Consider the following 20,651-nt stretch of genomic DNA (forward strand, 5'->3'; position numbering starts at 1 on the left):
AACACTATGGGCAAGAAATAACTGTCACGTACGTATTATGTTAGCTTCCCTATCAACCCATTCCGCATTTAATCCATTAACCATTAATCTTCCTAACATATTTTAATTGGCTGCAAGAAAAGCTATTCAGGTATAAAAATCTATGGACAATAAATGACTGACACTTATGCCTTCTTTTAACTCTCTCCCACCTCCCATACAGTACCTATTCACTTGACCCACTTTGTATTTCTTTAAATTGGTAGAAGTCAATCTGGTTATTAATAAAAAAACTATGGGTAATAAATGGCTGGCACTTTTGACTTATTTTAGCCTATCCTCACATATATAACATTGTCGCTTACCCAGCCCTTTGTACCAGTTATAATATGCTACCAAGGAAGATGTTCAGGCATAGAACACTATTGGCTGCCACTTTCACCTGATTCTAGCTTTCCCCCTTCTACCATGTAGCACTTAGATCCTAACAGCTCCTTTTTCTAGTTATTCTTGGATATAAGGCAACCTGGTCAGGCATAGAACACTATTAGCAATAAATGGCTGGCTCTTTCGCCTGCTTCTAGCGTTCCCCCTCCTCCCACACAGCACCTATCGTTTACCTCGCCCTTTTACTAGTTGTGTTTGGCTACAAGGCAAGCTGGTCAGACATGTAACACTATGGCCAATAAACTGTAATGTAATTTTTAACTGTGTTATTTATAATGTATTACTAACATTCTATCAGTAGGACTACTAGATAGATCTGTAACATAGTTTACTGATTTTTTTTAAGTTAAACTTGGATTTTATATGTAGGTTATGACATATTTGTCTCAAATTAATTAAATAGACTGCTTTTTTTATCCCACATAATACAAATTTAAATGCAATTATGTGATTCAAAAAAATATATGACTTCGAACTACCGGTAATCATCTTTTCTCAATTTACTAGAACCATGAACAAAATATAAAATAATAAATAAACTAATACTTCTCACATCAATTTGACATTAGACATACAAAATCTTATTACAATTGTTTAACTGTATTGAATAAATAAACAAACTAAGTAAAACTGTATTGTCAAAATATTACCAGTTGCAAACAAATCATTAATTTAAAATCTCAATAATTTTGTAATCTTTCTAAAATTAATAAAGTGTTGATTCTTTAAACTTAATTCATTTCAGTCAGGCAGAGGAAACAAGATATTCGCCTCATAAGTTATGCCTCTGGGTATAGTAAAAGTGAACATTATATTAAAGTATCTGAAAATTCAATGGAAACAAATTTAAAGTTATTCCACCAGGTAATCAATTGAAAAGCCAAAATAAAAAAAAATTACAATCGTACTGTTGACATACTTTCACATACATAAATATGCCATATTTGACATACCAAACATGCAATTTGGTTCACGAAACAAGCCCAAGACGTATTCCTTTATCGACGGGTGAGCGCTTCAGTTGAGTAGACAGAGAGCAGAATTCCGCGTTGCCTCCGAGTCTCCTCCGCTTGAAGATGAATTTTCTGCATCTAATCCTGTCCCTTTGAGTAGCAAACTTCGTAGAGTAGACAGAGTTTGGAAATCTTGTAAAATCGTTCGTTAGTTGAGCATACAGCTCAATATTCTTGTCATTTCGCACTTAAAAATACTATACGACGCACAATTCTTCATAAATCAAACAAATTCTATAGCAGTCTCAGCAGTAAATTACATAGAAATATCCTTGAATAAGTCATCTGCTTATAAATTCACTTAAGACAATATTGGTCACGTGGTATCTTACTGAAACTCTACATAAACTGGTGTACTTGTATGTATTAATTATAGACACCATTTGTCAAAAATCTATTTAACATCGACGTTGGTTGAATTATTTATCCTTCTGACAAAAATTGGTATTAACTTTAATCACCCCAAAACGGTTTAATTTACAGAAGGTCTTCACTCAAATCGGACTTTTTTTATGGTTGGAATTTAATTGAACGTTACAAACTGTGGATGGGAAGTACTAGCTTCTGTTTTATAGATTTGATAGCCAATCAAAATTGCCCTTACAAAATGTGAAATTTTACCAGAATACATTATTTAGTAAACTACAAAACAATTTTCTCAGTGAAACATTCTCATTGCATTCACCGACATAAATATAGTTATTGGGAAGAAACATTATTTATTGATTTTACTTAAATAACTTATGATATATAAAAATGTAACTTATTAATTCACAAAGAATCATTGATATTGGCTGTAAACAAACTTGCAAAATCAAAAATATAAAATCAACCAAAAAATAATAAATTAAATTAAATTAAGTAAATCATTCATAGAGGTAACTATAGAATTGCTAAGAGTAAGTTTGAAAGAAAAATTTTAAAACATCAAAATAACAGTTCCTTTCCTTTAATCACCTGACTTTAGGAAGACTATTCCTAACAAAATGGCTATCACTTTTGCCTGCTTCCAGCGTTCTCATTACTACAACGCAGCATATATTCCCTAATCCCACCCTTGTTCCTTTATTTCTTGGCTAAAATGCAAGGTTGTCAGGCATAGAACCACATGGAAATAAATGGTAGCACTTTCCCCGGTTTCTAGCCTTAGCCCTCCTCCCAGGCAGGACCTTATCCTTTACCTCATCCTTGTACCAGTTGTACTTTATTGCAAAACAAGATGGCCAGGCATTGAACACTATGGGCAATAATTGGCTGTAAGTTTCACCTCCTAAATGGGATTATTGGAATATAAATTAACCATAATAGAAATTTATGGGATCTCAATTAACTATTATAGAAAATTATGTGTTCTTAATTGAGACTTATCGATTGGGGAGGGGGGCATAAGGGGCACTAATTAAGATCAATGGGTTTTTGATCTCACAAGCACATATCCCTTTTCCTTCGGTTTGTCTACCACGCTTCCTCCCCTCATGCCAGGAAACCTCTCCTAGGGAGTGGTATCAGAGCTCCACAGATAAACACCAAGTGTGAGCGCGCGCAGGTGTGGTGCGCGCCAAGTGGTGGACGAGAATTAACCTTTTAGAGCACTTCCAGCTGTAAGATGTGCTTTCCAACGATCGTAGAATTTCTATAAGGACACAGAATTATGCTATTGCTGTGCCATCAGGTTACAATTTAGTGTATATTAGCTGAGTGTACATTATACTTACTGCGAATACTGTTTATGGAAGATATACATCACAGTTAATGACACCATAATGTCATATAAATTCTTTGGTAGCTTAAGCTGTTGAGTTATGAGCTATAATCTATAGTCACAAGTATTCCTACTGAATAATTCTTAATTAATTTGTATAAAAAATTAAATTATGCAAAAAAAGAGAGGTTAAACTTATGAACTACAAATATACTGTACTTTAGCAAAAGATTATCAGTTAAGAAAACACTCATTTGGACCAGTTCAAGATGTTACTTACTTGAAAAGCAATAATTGGACCTCCTTCAGTGAACTGCAGTCTGCGTAGAATAGGGAACACTTTGTCGTAAAACCTATTCATGTAGTAGATGAACGGCCTGTTGCTGTGTCTAGGTCTCAGGTTTGGGTCTCTTAACAGCCAGCTAAGAGGAAAAAGCTGTATCACAATAGTGGGATAACAAGTGCGTTGAGTTACACCTCCCACACAACCACATTGATCATTTTCGTTCTTATCAAAAATTGTACAGATAGTGTCTACATAAGTGAGTAACATATAAATATATATCTATGTAACACAAAACCAGTACATACACATATTCACATACACACACATACACTCACCTACATATTCATATAGTATGAGGTCTATTCTATATATCCTAATTTCAATTCCAGTTTAAATTCTCATAATTAAAAATTGGCAATTATATTACAATTCTGATCCCATCAGATATAATACTGTTACGAAACGTAAACAGGGCCGCGGCCCCGCACGGCCACTGACATCCGTTGCCGCCGCAACGTGAGACTTGCCGCGCGCGCCTGGTATGTTACAAGGGTCACCGCTTCCCCCCTCCACTCCCCGCGCGGTGCTCTGTCTCGGCGCCGCTAACCTGACACTTGGCAGCTGTGGTAATTTCGCTTGCGGTCGCGCGAGCTCCCGACGCCTTTCTCGGTAAATCTGGCGCCGGGTCGGCGCGGGATGACGCGACTGTTCCCAGCCGCGCTCGCGACTTCTGGAAGTGGCGCCTGAGCCTATATAAGCCCAGGACGCCGGCCTCCGAGGGCAGTTGGGAGTTCAGTTCCGGTGCGATAGTCCGGGCGATAGTGCCGCGGGTGCGGCGGAGTTCCTGGGCGAGGAGTTCCTCGGCGAACGAGTTTCTCGGCGATAGTTGGGTGGCGAGAGTGCCGCGGGTGCTGCGAGAGTCCAAAGCGAAGTTCCGAGCAAAGCGTCGAGTTGATCCTAGGCGAAGGGAAGTGCGGCGGCGGCGGCGGCGGAGTGCGGCAACGGAGTCCCACAACGGAGGTCCACGAGGGGTGCTGCGGCGAGAGTTGCGCCAGAGGTGCGGCCAAAGAGGTGTGTGGTGTGTAAAAACCGAGTGACTGGGGAATAAAAAATTTTAAGTGTAATTGATTATTACGCATTTTTAGAAGATTATTTGTTAGTGATGTAAATATTGACAATCAATAAAACTGTGTAGTAAAATCTTTTATTGGGCTATCCATTTACGAACCCAGTAGTTTTCCCACGACGATTATTGTTTTAATAATCGGAACAATACATTTAAGAACTTACATATAAAACCTCCTCAGACACAAACGCAAATACAAAAATAAGTTTAACGTAGAGTTTCAATTTAATTAACTTGTGTATGCCATTGTTTTGTTTGTCAGACAATTAAACAGAATCACTGTAATTATGTATTCCTCAAACATATTTATTGCAATAAAGTATTAGGAACATAAATATGTTGTGTTAAATATATTTGATAAAATTTTATACAATGAAAAAAATAATTTGGTTAATTTAAAAAAGGTAAATTAGCGCAAAATCAACCCTTTATAATCTTACCTAGTTGTTATAAAAGTTGTAATATCAATGTTTTGCTGTGAAGTATGAATTAGTATTATTTATATATTTGGAAAATAGAGGTTCAATCAACTTAATTCAAAATAAGTATAACAGTAATGTGTTTGTTAACATGCACATGACAATCCTGTTCTATATAATGAAAAACTATGATTGATTGTAAAGTTTTCTACCTAATTGCACATATTACCTACTAAATAAACAAATACATTATTAATTGATCAAAACTCTGCTAAATTTAACAAGGTTTTAATTACAAACAAGACCACTCAGAAAAGAAAATTTTTATATTAAATAGAACAAGTCTACTGCGAATAAGTTCATAATAATGATTAATTGGTGAATTTGGTGAAACTATAGATATCTAATGTCACGAATTAAAAATCCGATTTAATAGTGAAACTACAAATATTCTATGGAATTCGAATAATTGACTGAACACGATTAAATTGTGAACGAATGATTAATTCATTAAATAATGAATAATTGGCAAAAATCTGATTAAGTGGTGAGCCTCCCAATAGTGAGCGAAATCCCTAGTAATAATAAAACCCCGGATTAAAACGAGTAACAACTCAGAAATATGCCAAAAGAACAATTAATTTGCAAATAATAATAATTTGACCATGTTAATTACTAAAACCTTCAATTAATCAAATTGATACCTTAATCCAAAGATACTCTAAATCACAGAACTTGTATGTAGGAAAATAATCAAACAAATTGTATTCCAACCAATTCTTTTATGATTTGTTCAATACTAATAGTGTCAATATAATCATAATCAGCCCAACACCAATGCACATACACACATATTCTAATGGTTTTTGATAAATCCTAACTCTGAGGTAATGATTTTAACACAATCCAAATCACCTATGGACCGTGCAGAGTCAGCTATCTTAAATTCCGAGCTATGTCAAGTACTCGACTCAAATAATTACTGATTCAATCCTCTGACAAAATGAGTATTATGCCTTAGCAACTTGTTGTTAATTCTCAGATGTTAAATGTATATATAATTTTGTCTGTAATAAATTAGTCCAAATTGTTGTTATCAGTTTAGATGTAAGATTGAAGACATTATTTCGAAATTAAAGTTATATGTTGGTGGTTGATGATGACAATGGCTAAAGGGATTGTTCGTTCACAGCGGACCAAGGATACGGAGTTACAGATATACTTCATACCTCGGCAATCCCCCGTTCTCCCACTCCGCAGCAATCCACGGGCCCGGACGAACAATCGCCAGCAGGTCCTCTTCCTGAGCCACCTTCAAGTACTTTACAAAGTCCAGAAACAACGAGAAGTCATTGTCACCTTCACCGAAATCATACTCGCCGGAACGTGGCTCGTGCAGGTTCCACGGTATGTACCTGAAACGCGTAACAGTCAGACATCAACTTGCCGAGACAGTGAACACGACAACAGTGTATAGCAATTCCAAAGCAAGCAAACACTGACTACTTTTAAGGAACCACGTGCTCACGTTTCGACAGCAACAAACCCGGCCGCTCGCAGCTGCCGGAGTCGGGCGCGCCAGTACTCCGGGTGGACTCGGAAGTAGTGGATGGCTCCGCTGACAATCGTGATGTTCTTCCCATTGAGCAGGAAGCCCTCGGGGTAGGTCGTGAGTCCGGACGATATCCCTCCCTGTGTGTAGTGCTCATACAGTGTCGGCAAAGTGGCTGCAACACAGGTACAGTTGGCTTATCTTTAACTCTGCATTTTTAGAAGACTTGCTTAATTTTTGACTTCTGCTTATATTCACTGGTTAAATTTAAATATTTTATTATAATTATATTTTATTTCTAATGGTTAGATACTTAATTTATCTTAATTGACAAAAGTGTAAATTTACATAATTCTATAGAAGGCATAATTTTACTCCGCAATATTTGAAAGGTATTTTTGGCTACGAGAAAGACGCACTCGTGAGTGGCGTGCGTGACGTCACCGGAACAGCTGACGCGCGCGCTGCGGTGGAAAGGACTGAGTCTGACGTCGGGGATGTGAACTAAACGCTGCGGCTCCCAAGCCCGGCTTGGACGAGCTCGGATTCCGTGGTTCCTTCTGCTGTAGAGAACAAGTAGCCCTGTGGCCATGTAGCCTTGTAGTCTAGTTAGAGCAGTTGGAGCCAAAGACAATTGCAGCCAAAGACAGTTGGTGCCAAAGACATTTCGAGCTTAATAAGTTTAGAGCCATAATCTATTGTATCCTGCAAGCTATCGTATCCTACTAACAGGGTCGTATCCTACTGCGTTTAATGTTCGTGTTAATGTATGTCCTTTTCGTTAAATGCACATAGTCAAGTATGTAGTATCGTAACCTATCGATGTGATTGTACCCTACCGAGTTTAGTTTTCATGTATTTTTACGTTGTGTTTGTTAAATGTGCTTCCTTTTTTTTAGTGTGCATCCAAATGTGCTTCGTTTCATTTTTTTGCTTCCAAATGTATTTACTTTTTAAATGTACTTCCGAATGTGCTTCCTTTGTTAAATGTGCTTCGAAATGGGCTTCATTTTTTGATTGTGCTTCGAAATGTGCTTCCTTTTTATTTGTTTCCTAATGTGCTCTTTTTTTAATATGCTTCTAAATGTTCTCCTTTTTTAATTGTGCTTCCAAATGTGCTTCCTTTGATTTCGTGCATCCAAATGTGCTTCCAAAGGTGCTTCCTTTTTAAATCCTTCTAACTATGCTTTCTTTCTTATTGTGACCGCAAATGTGTTTTCTTTTCGTTAACTGTGCAAAATTGGATTAAAATATCTTGGTCCTGTTGGTAGTGTAAATAATTTTTCAGGGATTCTTGGTCCTTTAATAAGCGAAAACATGCTTAGTTATTTGGCCCATTTTCTTGTAATAATTTAATTCCATACTGTAGTTCTGACAATTCAGAGCATCTTGTTTTTTCTGCTTGAAATAGGACATGATTGTTTCAAAGCAATAACAGTTATCGTTGAAGAAGTTCTTGTGGTTTGCCGATGCTTGGCCAACAAGCCTGACATTGTACATGACCTGTTCGAAAGCTATTCCAAGTATAGAAAAATTATACGTCTTGGTTCAGACATGCTTGACATATACATGACCCGTTTGAAAGGTATTACAAATATATAAAAATTAGACCTCTTAGTTCGGAGATGCTTGGATTACAGTCTGAAATTGTACATGACCTGTTTAAAGTCCGTCTAGTATCGACGAAGAAGGTCGCCTCGCTACTGACAGTATGTGCCTGACCTCCAACTGGTCGTGTTAGCCTGATGACCAACCTATTAAATGTCTGCCCAACATATCTGACGTTCATAGTCATCGTCTAAATGTGCCTGGCCACTGATTACGTGCCTTTCCACTGATTACGTGCCTGTCCACAGGCTGGATGTGCCTGACGACCAGCTGGTCGTGTTAGCCTAACCAATGGAATGGATGGACGCGCGGGTCTTGTAAACCTATCTGATGTTCCTAGACAACCAACTGAATGTGGCTGGCCACTGACTGAATGTGTCTGGTTACTGCTTGGATGGGCCTGTCATATAGAACTGCTCTGAAAACGCATGTCACTGCGTGCAAAGTACTCGCTTCGTCTTCTAAGAAGAATGTAGAAATTGAGAAACGCTAATAATTCCCTTGCATGTACTTGTAGAATATTTCTGTAATTATCTTTCTTATTTCAATTTTGTTCATTTTACCCCTTGAGCCTGTCACTTCAATGTTAAATTAAAATGAATAAATATTTTTACCTGATTTTATTTTTTGCATCATCCAGCGATCTTACCTAGGACTGAAATCTTTTTAATGCACCAGTTAATAAATTACTAATTTTTTTTGAGAATTTTTGAGATTTTTTCCTAATTTCTAGGTTAATAATTAGAATTTCCAAAATTGCGGCTAATATGGCATCGACCGGTTACTGGCGGCTGGTGGATGAGGAATTTAAACAGCTTATACGATTTTTCACCATGTTTTATTCATTAAGTTCTTTTTTAAATATAATTTTTTTTTGTATCAGCAAGGATCGTACTAAGGACAGGAATCAATCAAATTTATTAGAGGCTAAAGATAAGGAATTTATGCTTCTTTTCGTATTTTCACTCCATAGTATTTTTTGCCTAAAATAAACATTTTTCATCAATCAAGTATTTAAATAAGAACGGAAATCAATTTAATAAATCAATTAATTAATGTTTTTTAATGAATTTTTTTATTTTTTTCCGAATTTATAGCTTAATAATTGCGGATTTTAAAAATACCGGATTCCAAGATGGCGGACGTGGCGTATCTAAAATGGCCAACGAGATCCCTATCATGGGCAACGAAGGGCACAGATGCCCGAACATAGCTGAATCCTCACGATTGACAAGCCAACAAGCGATATTTTGTTTCCTAACCTAACTAATAACTAAGTGTGTTTAGGAAGGTCTGGGTTAGGGAGAGACTAAGTGCGTCTCAGGCCGAAGCCTATATGCCTTAGTCATGCTGTGTTTAAGCCATGCAGGAGAGGTAGCATGCATCATGTGCTAGGAGGGGATTGGCCAGCCATGGCTGCGATTGGCGCCATTACTAACTACCCTCACTTCTTAACTATAGACTAAAACTAGGTAAGTTGGGCCCAGGTAAAACCGTCATAGACACAGGGTAAATCCTGGGCACTAACATGCGGGATGCAAACTTTCATGCATTAATTTCAAACAGGATGGTTGCGGGAAACAGTGGGATGGTTCAGGAAGAAGAGTTGGACAGAGTAGAAAGAGTCTACCATGCGGGAGTTAGGTACTTGGACTGTATGGCCATGATGCTCCAGGGTGTTTCCTTCTCCATCAAGCATGTTCCGGAGAGGGATAACCAACTGGTTGAGTTGTCCCGACATCTAGACCTGGCCAACGGGTGGGAAGAGCTTCTTCCTCGAAGGACCGAGTCAGTCAGAGACGATCCAGAGCCGCAGTAACATACCTTGTATGAATTGCGCCGTTCTCCTGAAACCCCTATCGAGGTAGAGCCTGCCACCCTGACAGAGCTGATAGTGCGAGTACGCGACGAGCAGTACCGCGACCCAGAAATGAAAGACCACCTGGACGACTGTGGGGCACAGGTGGTCACGAACCACCGTAGTATGGCAGGGCTATTTCAGATTAAGGGCCCTCACCAGAACAGTGAATGGCAGGCGTACATGCTCCCGGCGGTGAGGCCCGCAATTCTCTGTTACCTCCATAACGACGCACTGCTGGCCGAGCACCCCAGTGCTGAGCAAACCCTGCGGGAGGTGAAGCGGACTTTCCATTGGCCGGGCATGGCAGCGAACACCAGGCGGGACGTCAGGGACTGTTAATGTTGCCAGCACTGTAGGTCCCGCTGCCAAGATGGGGAAGAACGGCAGTTGTTGCTACGATGGCCCAACATCCTCTTTCATACCCTCGCCATGGACATTATGGGCCCATACCCGTGTATGTCCCGAGGATGGCGCTTCATCGTCGTAGCCACGTGTAGGCAGGCACGCTGATTGTGCTGCTAGAGAATGAGGTCTTTCCTCCGCGATACGAGTACCCAGTGGTGCTGTTGACATACAATGGGGTTCAGTTTACAGGACGGCATTGGAAGGCGGCCTGCGCGAGGTAGGGTGTGAAGCACTACACCATACCCAACTACCAACTACATGCGAACCCTACTGAATGCAGAAACCAATACATCAAGACCCAGCTGCGCATCAGGTTAGATGAGGACCACAGCATGTGGGACTTGCACCTCCCTACCTTCCTATACTGCCTACATCGCCGGACGAATGTCGTCACAGGGCTCTCCCCTGCCGGATTGGTTCCCTGCCCATGGAGGTCCTGGCAGGGAGGATCAAAACCGAGCTCCTGTGGCAGAGCAGGGAGAGAGAGGGTCCGACAGTGCCAGTTGCAGTTCTTCGCGCAGCACACACCCCAGACGACCCGACCCCGATACCTGCTGGACCCAGATCAGCTGGTAGATGTACATAGCCACTACCTGTTAGCTGTCAGCGGGAAGTTCTGCGTGGGGTTGGCGCCGAAGTGGTCTGAGCCTCGGAGGGTGGTAGCCTGGCTCAGGCCCACCACGTACCTTGTGTGCTACTCCAACAGGTGGAAGGTGAAGGTTCACCGGGATGACCTCCACCTGGCCAACCCACCTGAAGACCAGCCATTCACCACCCCGATAGATTCATTCACGACTAACTCGGCATGGAACATACCCGCGCAGGGTTGCCACTACGAGGGACAGACCGACATAGATGGGCCCACACTCGGGGGCAGCAACCCAAGCACTTGCCCACCCAGTAACAAAAACCAAGTTAGAAAAAGAACCCAGGATTCTTCTACGAACGAGCCATATTGGAGCAAACCCCGCTGAACTCGAGCAGCTCATGAACAGACTGTTTCTAGAGAACAACATCCCGGAGCCCGACGAGTGCCCGTGGCTCGATCTGGGCGTCTCGAACGCCCCGATCATCGACAAAGGACCAGAAATTACCGATGTCTCGGAGGGCGACGAACTGGATACTCCAGTCGCCGGAATTGAGCCAATCAAGACATCGCCCTGCAGACTAAGATACTGAGCCCAGAGGATTAGTTGTGAGAGGCGGAGCTGCGGGCAGCTGTCCGCCTGAACTACGAGCGGAGGTGCCATGGAGAGCTGCTGGCTCGCGTCGACTGGGAGAAGCAGCTACAGAGTGAGAACAGCCTCATCAGCCAAGCCATCCCCTTCCCCCACTTCTATGGCCCAAACATACCCCTGATATCGAGCCGAGCCCCAACCCACATCGACAACCACCGGGGGACCGGCGAAACCAGCATCAAGTTTATGGGCATTTCATATTGATGTCAACAGTGATACAGAATTTATCAACAGACCTACATAACATATAAGAAGTTCAACATGGCAACAGTACAATCACACGGCACAGTACCAACGATTGAGAAGTTGATTGGCCGAGAAAATTACAACACATGGCAATTTACCATGCGAACTTACCTCAAACATGAAGAGCTTTGGAGTTTTTTACTGGCAAAGAAAGGGACGCCAAGAAGGTTACACATGCACGGGCAAAGATAATTTTGTTTATTTTTTGGTGAACTATGTATGTATCCAAGACAGTACTACAATAAATGAGATCTGGTAAAAGTTAAAGAGTATTTTTTTCCGGATTCATGGTTGATATGAGGGTTGGTATTACTAAGAACATTGATAACAACCAAACTGTAAACCTGCACTTATATCTACAAGTATGTCAAAGCCATTATAAACACACCATACACACTTCTAGGCTTCAATTTTGAGAAGGAATGTATTAGAATATTATTTCTAGCTGGATTTCCAGACGAATATATAGGCCAATGATAATGGGACTAGAAAGTGTGCCGTTAATTAGTAAATTCGACACGATATATTTTAAATTTTTATTATGATTTTAAATTTTTGTGTGGAAATTTTATTTACTCTACTATAGTGTAATTTTAATTTGTTAGTCTGGTGTACTCCTCTGAGTTAAACTTTGTCTCAGTGCCCTGAAGCCCCTTTCCCATCGGCGTATCGGATATTTTGCTGGCCTAATCCCTGACTGGCAGACAGCGTACCTTTTCCCCCGCCTTCAGTCACGCCTCAAGCCTGTAATATCATTTCTCTTCGTGACCCTAACTGCATAGAGCAGCTTCTGGGCTGCAAGCCGCTACTTCTCAGAGAGCTGCTGAGAGAAGTAAGTCTGGTCACGAATACGTATTAGGTTCTCTCCTCGAAAAGCACGTCAGGGATGCTTGTTCTCAGCGTCGATGCACTTCCCCCCCCCCCTCTCTTTCGGTTCTAAGAATTCGCCTAAGGCCAATGACAGGTCAGAAACCCCAGCAGACAGCGACCGTCTCCCAGGATGCCTTGAATAAAAAAATGTGTGTGCCAGGATGGACCAACCCGCGACACCTAGCGGCAAACTCGCTAACCACCCAGCCAACTTGCCCTGTAGGCCGCCAGAGTGTAGCACTAGACTGCGCCCTTTAACCCTTGGTTTAAGCAGACGCCTTGGGCGAGTCGATTCTTTTTTATTTCAGACAGCCCCCAACAGGTAGCGCTAAAGTCGACGCAATGCTACCAGCTTCGAGACTTCAATCAGAGTTTTTTTTATGGCCCTCACTCGGGGAACTTCGGGACCTTTCGGTCCGGACTCCCAGTCCTCCCCTCCACTTTTGATTCAAGTTTTACTTTTAATTACGAGACGCGGTTTGCCGCGACACAGATCATCTCGCGTCGCGCCTGCAGACAGATCTCCAGCGATTATCGGCGAATCGGCAGACTTCATCCAACCGCTAACAACTATGTAGTCGCTTTGTATAAGGGATGCTATCCCTCAAGTCAATTCTAGTAGATTAGTCTGTCTGCATAGTTTAGTTATTTGCCTTAGAAATTTTTCTCTTTTATATTTAATCATGAAGAAATCATCCGCGTCCTGCCGCGCAATTCGCGAGCTCCAGACCCTGGCTGACTCCACGACTACAGCGTGCTGAGCAACTCCCCTGTTTTGACAGGGTCGATGATGGGGAGAGATTGATTGCTCCCATCTCGTGGCCCCCTCCCCTTTCTGTTCCGTGGGTCACATTAGAAGAAACAATTTCTACTACCCGACGTGATCGTTTTGAAGACCCCGGGTGGTAACGTAAATTCAACATTTCCCCCTTACCTAGCTACGAACTATTTTAAGTGGATGACCAAACCACCAGCGACCAGTGTTTTTCTCAAGAAAATGTAGAGCGAATAGAACTAATTATCAATGTAATCATCGGATCCATCCAACTTTGGGTGTGAAACTTATAATGCAAATGTTTATATTTCAAACTAAGAATATAAATAAATAATATAAATTGTTTTAAAGATTCGCGGGCCGGCCCCTTTTTTCGCTTTTCTGTTTGTTAATCTTTGAAACTTGTTTTGTATGTAAAATAATCCAAACAAGATAATTCTTCAGGGCAAATAAAACAGGGAAACTATAGATCAAGTTAATCGTGTAGTTTTTATTTATTGATTTTAACGATCCACACCAACTTCCTCCTTGCTTGTTACAGGAAGTTCCTAAATTTTGTTTGTTCCCCACCTCGTGTCGCCTCTGGTAAATCAATTTATTTAACTAATTTTTTTTCCAGCAAGTTTCCAAGGCTCCTTTTAATTAATTCAAAATAATTCAATTTTAAGGCACGAGGGGCGTTTCAAAAGTTCAATAATATATATTACAGATGATTCTATAAAAACAATACTGCTGCAAGACCAACACAACAAATAAGCATTTGATGCTTGACCAGACATTAAATTTCTGTAGCACTAAAGAAAGATAGTGGTTTTAAGAAGGGTTTCATATGCTAGTATTGAAATGAGTTCGGCACATACCACGATATTGCCCATAACGAGATGAATGAGTAAGATATTTAGAAATGAAGGAACAGAACCAAGGAAAAATGTTCACACTTCTGAATGTGGGAAATCCAGGTGCTGAGGAGTGGTATATTGATTCCGAGGCAACGGCACACCTCACTATAAAACTCAACTGGCTGTTGGTCGTTCAAGAAAATGCAAATGATCAGCTTATAATGGCCGATAGCAACTCACTGTCAGCTAGATGCAAGGGAAATGTACTCCTAACAGTATTCGTGACTGAAAAGGTACATAATATTAAGGCAAAATATGTATAAAGAATGGCCACACTGGTTGCCACTGCCTCCTAAGTTGACAACATATACAAGCTGGATCATCCTGAAGATAAGGTCAATTGTGCATTTATATTTGATATCTCCAGAGGTACATTCTAGCACAGAAGACTTAGCCACTTGAATCTAAATGGCATGAGTCAGTTGAGGAATGGCTCAGTGACTGGTATAACATTTTTCAAGTTTGACAGTTTCCCTGTACCATGTTTATGAAAGGTAAGCAGCAGGTACTTTCCATTATCTGGGGTCTATGGAACACGAACCACTTCAATCAGTACACACAGATATTTCTTGCCCAAAGGAGGAACAATCGATTGGAGGTTCATACTACTTTACCCTCATCGATGATTACTCTAAAAAGTATTTGTCTACACCTTAAAATCTAAGAATAAGGCAACTAAAACATTTAATTTTTTTCGGTCATTTATGGAGAGACATACATACAAGCTGGTGTGTCGAGACGTTGAATACCGACAACGGGGGTGAATATGTGAACACAGAATTGTTGGCGACCTTAAGGTATCTGGGAATCCAGTACCAGACCTCTTTGCTGTACACACCAGAGTAGAATAGAATAGCCGAGAGACTAAATCGCACTCTTGTACAGAAGGCACTCTGCCTACTCTTTGAAGCAGGGCTGTATTACACATTAGGGTTGAAGCAATAATAACAGCAGTTTCACTTGATGTGATAATTTTTTTTATCTATTCTCCAAATTGATTAGCAAAAACACCTACCATCCACTTCATACAAAATACAAAGAAAATGATTAAACAGATTAAAAAATTATGTTACGCTCACAATCCAGGGTACTGAATTGACAAACACCGGAATAAGCCTGGAAGGTTGAAAACCAGTCTTGAGACATCTGCGAGTTTTTAGGTGTAAAGTTTTGCACACATGTCAAAGCAAAACAATAGACAGATTAGCGAAAAACATAGAATAAATTTTCGTACGATACTGTTAAAATTCCAAAGGATACTGGTTAAAAATGCAAGGGATTTCAACTGTTATCACGATAGATGCGATGTAGTAAGCATTAAATATTAAATATCTCAGAGTAGATCTGAGAGAAATAACGGGGAAACCCTTGCACCAATCACATCTTTACAATGTTTAAGGATTTTTTCACCCAAGTTGCATCAGATGATGAAGACAAAATAAAGAGTTTTGAGACTCAAGAAGGCTTAAATCAAGTGGGAGATTGGGCAATCTCCTGCATTTTGTGAGAAATCAGATACTAAGGATGATGGATGATTTATCACATAAAAGGTGGAGGTTGACTCTCCTGATTCTTAAAACCTAGAGAAAACAATTTAATGCTCAGCAAGCAAACATTGGGAACTTGCCATGCAAAAGTAGTTTGATTCGCTAAGACAAAATAATGCATGAGAGATAAAAAGTTTTAGAGCTGGTAGAAAAGCCTATTGGCTGCAAATGGGTGTTCAAGATTAAGAAAAGTGCAGAAATGAATTGAAATTAATATATTTTACATTTAATTTAATTTTTTACCTTGATCAAGTATCTAACAAAGGACAGGAATCAATCGAATCAATTAGTATATTAATGAACGATTTTAAAATGAATGTTGAAATTGTTCCCGAATTTCTATCATTAGAGTTACAGATTTTCAAGATGGCGGCCAAGACAGCCAACAAAATGGTGGATGCTACATTGGTCTGGTGATGGTCCCTTACGTATGAAAATAAAATCAATATGGCATAATAGGCAGAGTATTATTCGGCATATGTAATATGTTACACTAGTGCTCCTGTTATTGAGAACTGAAAACAGGAGGTGAAACATGTGCTCCGGGTAGCAAGTACAGAAAACAAAATTGGCTTCCTCTAGCAGACGAAAATAAAATGACAGCAATGATGTCATAATCCAAGATGTTGGCCTCTAACAGATAAAAACAATATGGCAGCTGTTATGTCATAATCAAAGATAGTGGCCACTTGCAGAACTAACATAATTGCTTCTGTCATTTCATAATTCAAGATAGCGGCCTCCAAGATACATAAATAGCAGATTCAAGACGGTGGCGTCCAGAAGACCAAAACCAAATGACGGCTGTGATGTCATAACCATGATTGCGGCTATGATGTCATAATCCCAGATGGCTGTCCCTAGCAAATAATACAAGGTGGCGGATGGGACCTCATACTAGCTGCCATAATATATACATTGGTATAATGGTGGGAAGTCAGTATGACGGTGGCCTTTGTGGTGGAAGGGTCCGTCGCCATTTATATTTTGTCCACGCCGTTTTAGAATCGAAGACTCCATGACGTAAGTGTGATTTAAATTAAACTTTTATTTAATTTTTATTAAAAATATTTTTTTAATTTAATTTTTTGTAGGTAATACGGATTTTAAAGATGGCAGATATGACATCTATATTTCGAAATGTTGAATTGTTATTTAAATTTTATTTAATATTTTATAAATTTTAAAATTCTTTACATTTTTTCCGATGAAAACGGATTCTCAAATTGGCAACTGTAACGATAATTGCAAATATTACGTCCTAATTTCAAATGTTAGTCATGACATCCTTATGGCCAAGGTTACGTCATCGGCAGCTCAGGGTGCTTAGTCGACGGGTAATTTAAGTCTCTTTGGGGAATTTTCAAGCCTGTGACAATTTTTTGATGATTAAAACGGGAAATTTTTCCTATTAACGGGAATTCCCTCGAAATAAGGGGGGGGGGGGGGAATCTGATTTTCTGTGATTTTTTGGCAGAATTTTTTTCCTAAAAATTGAAACTTTTAGGGATTTTGTTTCTAATTTTTGGCCAAGTTTTTAATGTCAAGGTCAAGATATACCAAGATGGTCGCCGTGACATCACAATCCAAGATGGCGGATATTGGCTACAGCTCCTCACTCGACTCCTGGGCTCGGATATATATTTATGTACTACTATCGAATCTTGGGGAATTTTATAATTAATTTTTTGGGAAATTTTAATTTTTTTTTTTAGATTTATCGTTTGAATTTTGGGAAACTCCCAGCCAGGTGTTAAGCTTGTGGTTTCTCGCCCGCGATCCTGGGAGAGCCCACCACAACAGTGACTTGATTAGTTGCGACTGAACTGAAGCTACTTAATATGCCAGCTCTGCGTAAACTCGTACCGCCGCTAATGCTCTAGTCCAATTTACCAGCAAATTAACTCTCTGGTACTGTTCACATGCTGACCCATTGTGAGGGCTCAGGTCTCCGTGACCTTGTCGGCCCCCAAGTGGACAACCCTCTCAGTCTTCTGTATTGTTCTAGGGTCCTCGTCTACAGTAAGCTACTTGATGGTCTCCGCTCTCCTTCTCTTAAAACGCTTCCCAGGCACCACGCAATCATGCGAGAACCAAACTCGTGTATCTAACCACCTAACATTTTTCCGCACTTGTTAAATCTAAATATTCACTGCTGCCTTAGAATCCCAAATATATCGGAACACTAATACTCCATTAATAGCTCCCGTAATCTAACTTCCACGTTGTGTTTATTAGACTACATTTTTATATAACAATATTTTATGGCTGTATTATCCAGAAGACCATTCGCTTTCGTGATAACATACTGTATACTGCATGATCTCCCTACTGCAGCTTCCTTCCCATGCAACGATTGTGTAACTACATTTAACAGACCATTGTTATACTGTAAAATTACACAGTTATAACCTAATGATAACTCTATATATAGTTACGCTCATCACTGACTCACTGACTCCGTAACGCAAAAGAGTATAGGCCTACCTTGGAGATTAGCGTATTATAAACCATAAATATTAGCCTACTCCATAGAGATTTGAATAAAATATAAAATGGAAGTGTTACAATAGAGTAACATTTGAAATATAGCTACATAAGTGAAACAAGCCTTAGTTATTAAATATATATTTACCTTTTTTCAACGGGTGCCTTGGGCGCCTTACGAATAACTGTGATTATAAATACTAAAAAGGGTTATATCTCAGAAAGTTAAGCGCTAAACGAAGAACGGTGAAATATGTTCCCTTTTTCGAAGTCAAAGTTTGATTCGATAGGAATCTTTTGATATTTGGCATTTTGTACTCATGCCCTTAAAGCATTTTGAAAACATGCTTATATCTTTGAAAATTATAATTTTATTAAAAAACGTTTTGTTTTTTAGGTATAATATATATTTGTACTTATGCCCGAAAGATTTTTTGGTGGATTTGATTTTTTGTAACTACACACACTGAATTTTTATATTATATTCTTATTTTGTGTACACTTAATTTCTTGCTGCTAAAATAATGTGTAAATAGCACAAATGAACTCTATATATATATTTTCTAATATTTTTTTTATATTTTCATATGTTTATATCTTAAATAATATACATTTTCACAAGATTAAAAGAAATTGAATTTTTAATAAAAATGTCGTGTTTGTTGTATTAAATTAAAGTGTTTGTTATATTAATCTTTTTACAATGGGCGCATTATGTGCCTTACAACCTTTTAGTTAAACTACAAACAACAATATTTTACACACATTTGCCCATGTTCATTAACTAAAATTATATTAAAAACTACCCAAAAATGTCCAGATTACTTACACAAAACCAACTGACTTAACACGAGGCCTGTCGTGTAAGAGTAGTAGCGCCGTTACTAATGTAGCAAGTTCAAAAACTACTATTCATGATATGCGACCAAATTTTCAGGTTTCAATTAAGCTGTGTTTGCATTGCATTATAAGCAGTTATGGGAAGTGGCTGTTTCATAAGGTTGTTTCAAAAGTGTTCAGTTAAACTTTAACAGACATGCCACACGCACAATGGAATGGCAGTCAGTAATAGGTATGTATGCAAGTCATGCTCATATAGCATGGTCAGGGTCAATGGCTTGACCCCAATTACCAAACTGAGTATTTTTACTCATTAGCTTTAAGTCAGAACAAAATTATTGGTGTCTCATTAACATGTTGAAGAAGCTGTTGCTATAAATCAATGAATAGGCCAGATAGAAGGTTTATTGCAATATAAATCAGGTTTATTTTCCATCACGGTTATCTGGCTTAAACTGCTTCAAGCCTTTCCCAAATTTTAAAATTCTGGAAAATCAGTTGATGATGCAGATGGCCTGCAGGTTTCCTCAGGGTAATCCCAGTAACAATATAAAAAGACTTTTTTTTTTAATGACAGACATTGTCAGCACTTTTTCAACGCCCTTGGTTTATTTATCATCTGTTAATAATTATAGTTTGCTGTCTAACACTATTTACTATAAGGAAATATTATGCAAAAGGGGTAATTTAGTAAATTCAATGTGAAACCGTACTCTATATTAAGTAGCCAACAAAAAATGTTCATTACAGAAATCGCGCAAATAGAGATTGATAAATTACTAATACGTATTGTTCTTAACATGTTAAGCTTACAAACAGCATTTCCTAATTTTTAATGATAAACAGAAACCTCATACAGGCCTTTGCTAAATTTGCATCCGTGCAACACATGTTTACTTAGCAAAATCCAATACAGTACCTTTAAAACCATTTACTGGTGACCACTGGCAAAATATCACAGCTAGTATAAAATTGACTACACGAAACATGGTGGTCTTTTGAACTTTCTGCAAAACAATATTAGAACACTCTGAGGCTCCTTTAAAGTTCTGCCTTTAAGTAGTTAACAAACAGTAATGTATAACTTATCTACTGTTTCAAGAGTGACTTGTGACATCAAAAACACGATTGAAAACACTTGATGTGATAATTTTTTTTATCTATTCTCCAAATTGATTAGCAAAAACACCTACCATCCACTTCATACAAAATACAAAGAAAATGATTAAACAGATTAAAAAATTATGTTACGTGACTTCCGTTGAAATAATATAGCTGTCAAATGGGCTGCCTAGGCGACAAAACACATGGGTGCTAATACCTGACAGCTGTTTGTGTGAGTGTGTGCGTG

The 20,651-nt window shown here is 39.2% G+C and overlaps 1 protein-coding gene across 2 annotated transcripts in view; it reads right to left on the minus strand.

Annotated features, from left to right (window-relative positions):
* LOC134531095 (beta-galactosidase-1-like protein 2) overlaps nucleotides 1-20,405 on the minus strand; it is a 62,598-nt gene extending 42,193 nt beyond the window's left edge. Inside the window, exons 1-4 of one of the 2 annotated variants that reach the window (XM_063366633.1) lie at nucleotides 20,220-20,405; nucleotides 6,501-6,699; nucleotides 6,202-6,387; nucleotides 3,422-3,563 (exon numbers count right to left, since the gene is read on the minus strand). In XM_063366633.1, coding sequence (XP_063222703.1) covers nucleotides 3,422-3,563; nucleotides 6,202-6,387; nucleotides 6,501-6,699; nucleotides 20,220-20,289 — 597 coding nt within the window. In that variant the 5' untranslated portion in view covers nucleotides 20,290-20,405. The remainder of the gene's footprint in view (nucleotides 1-3,421; nucleotides 3,564-6,201; nucleotides 6,388-6,500; nucleotides 6,700-20,219) is intronic. The other variant, XM_063366634.1, reaches the window with a different exon arrangement.
* Nucleotides 20,406-20,651: the final 246 nt, after the last annotated feature.

The sequence above is a fragment of the Bacillus rossius genome, chromosome 3, assembly GCF_032445375.1.
Source record: "Bacillus rossius redtenbacheri isolate Brsri chromosome 3, Brsri_v3, whole genome shotgun sequence".
NCBI lineage: Eukaryota > Metazoa > Arthropoda > Insecta > Phasmatodea > Bacillidae > Bacillus > Bacillus rossius.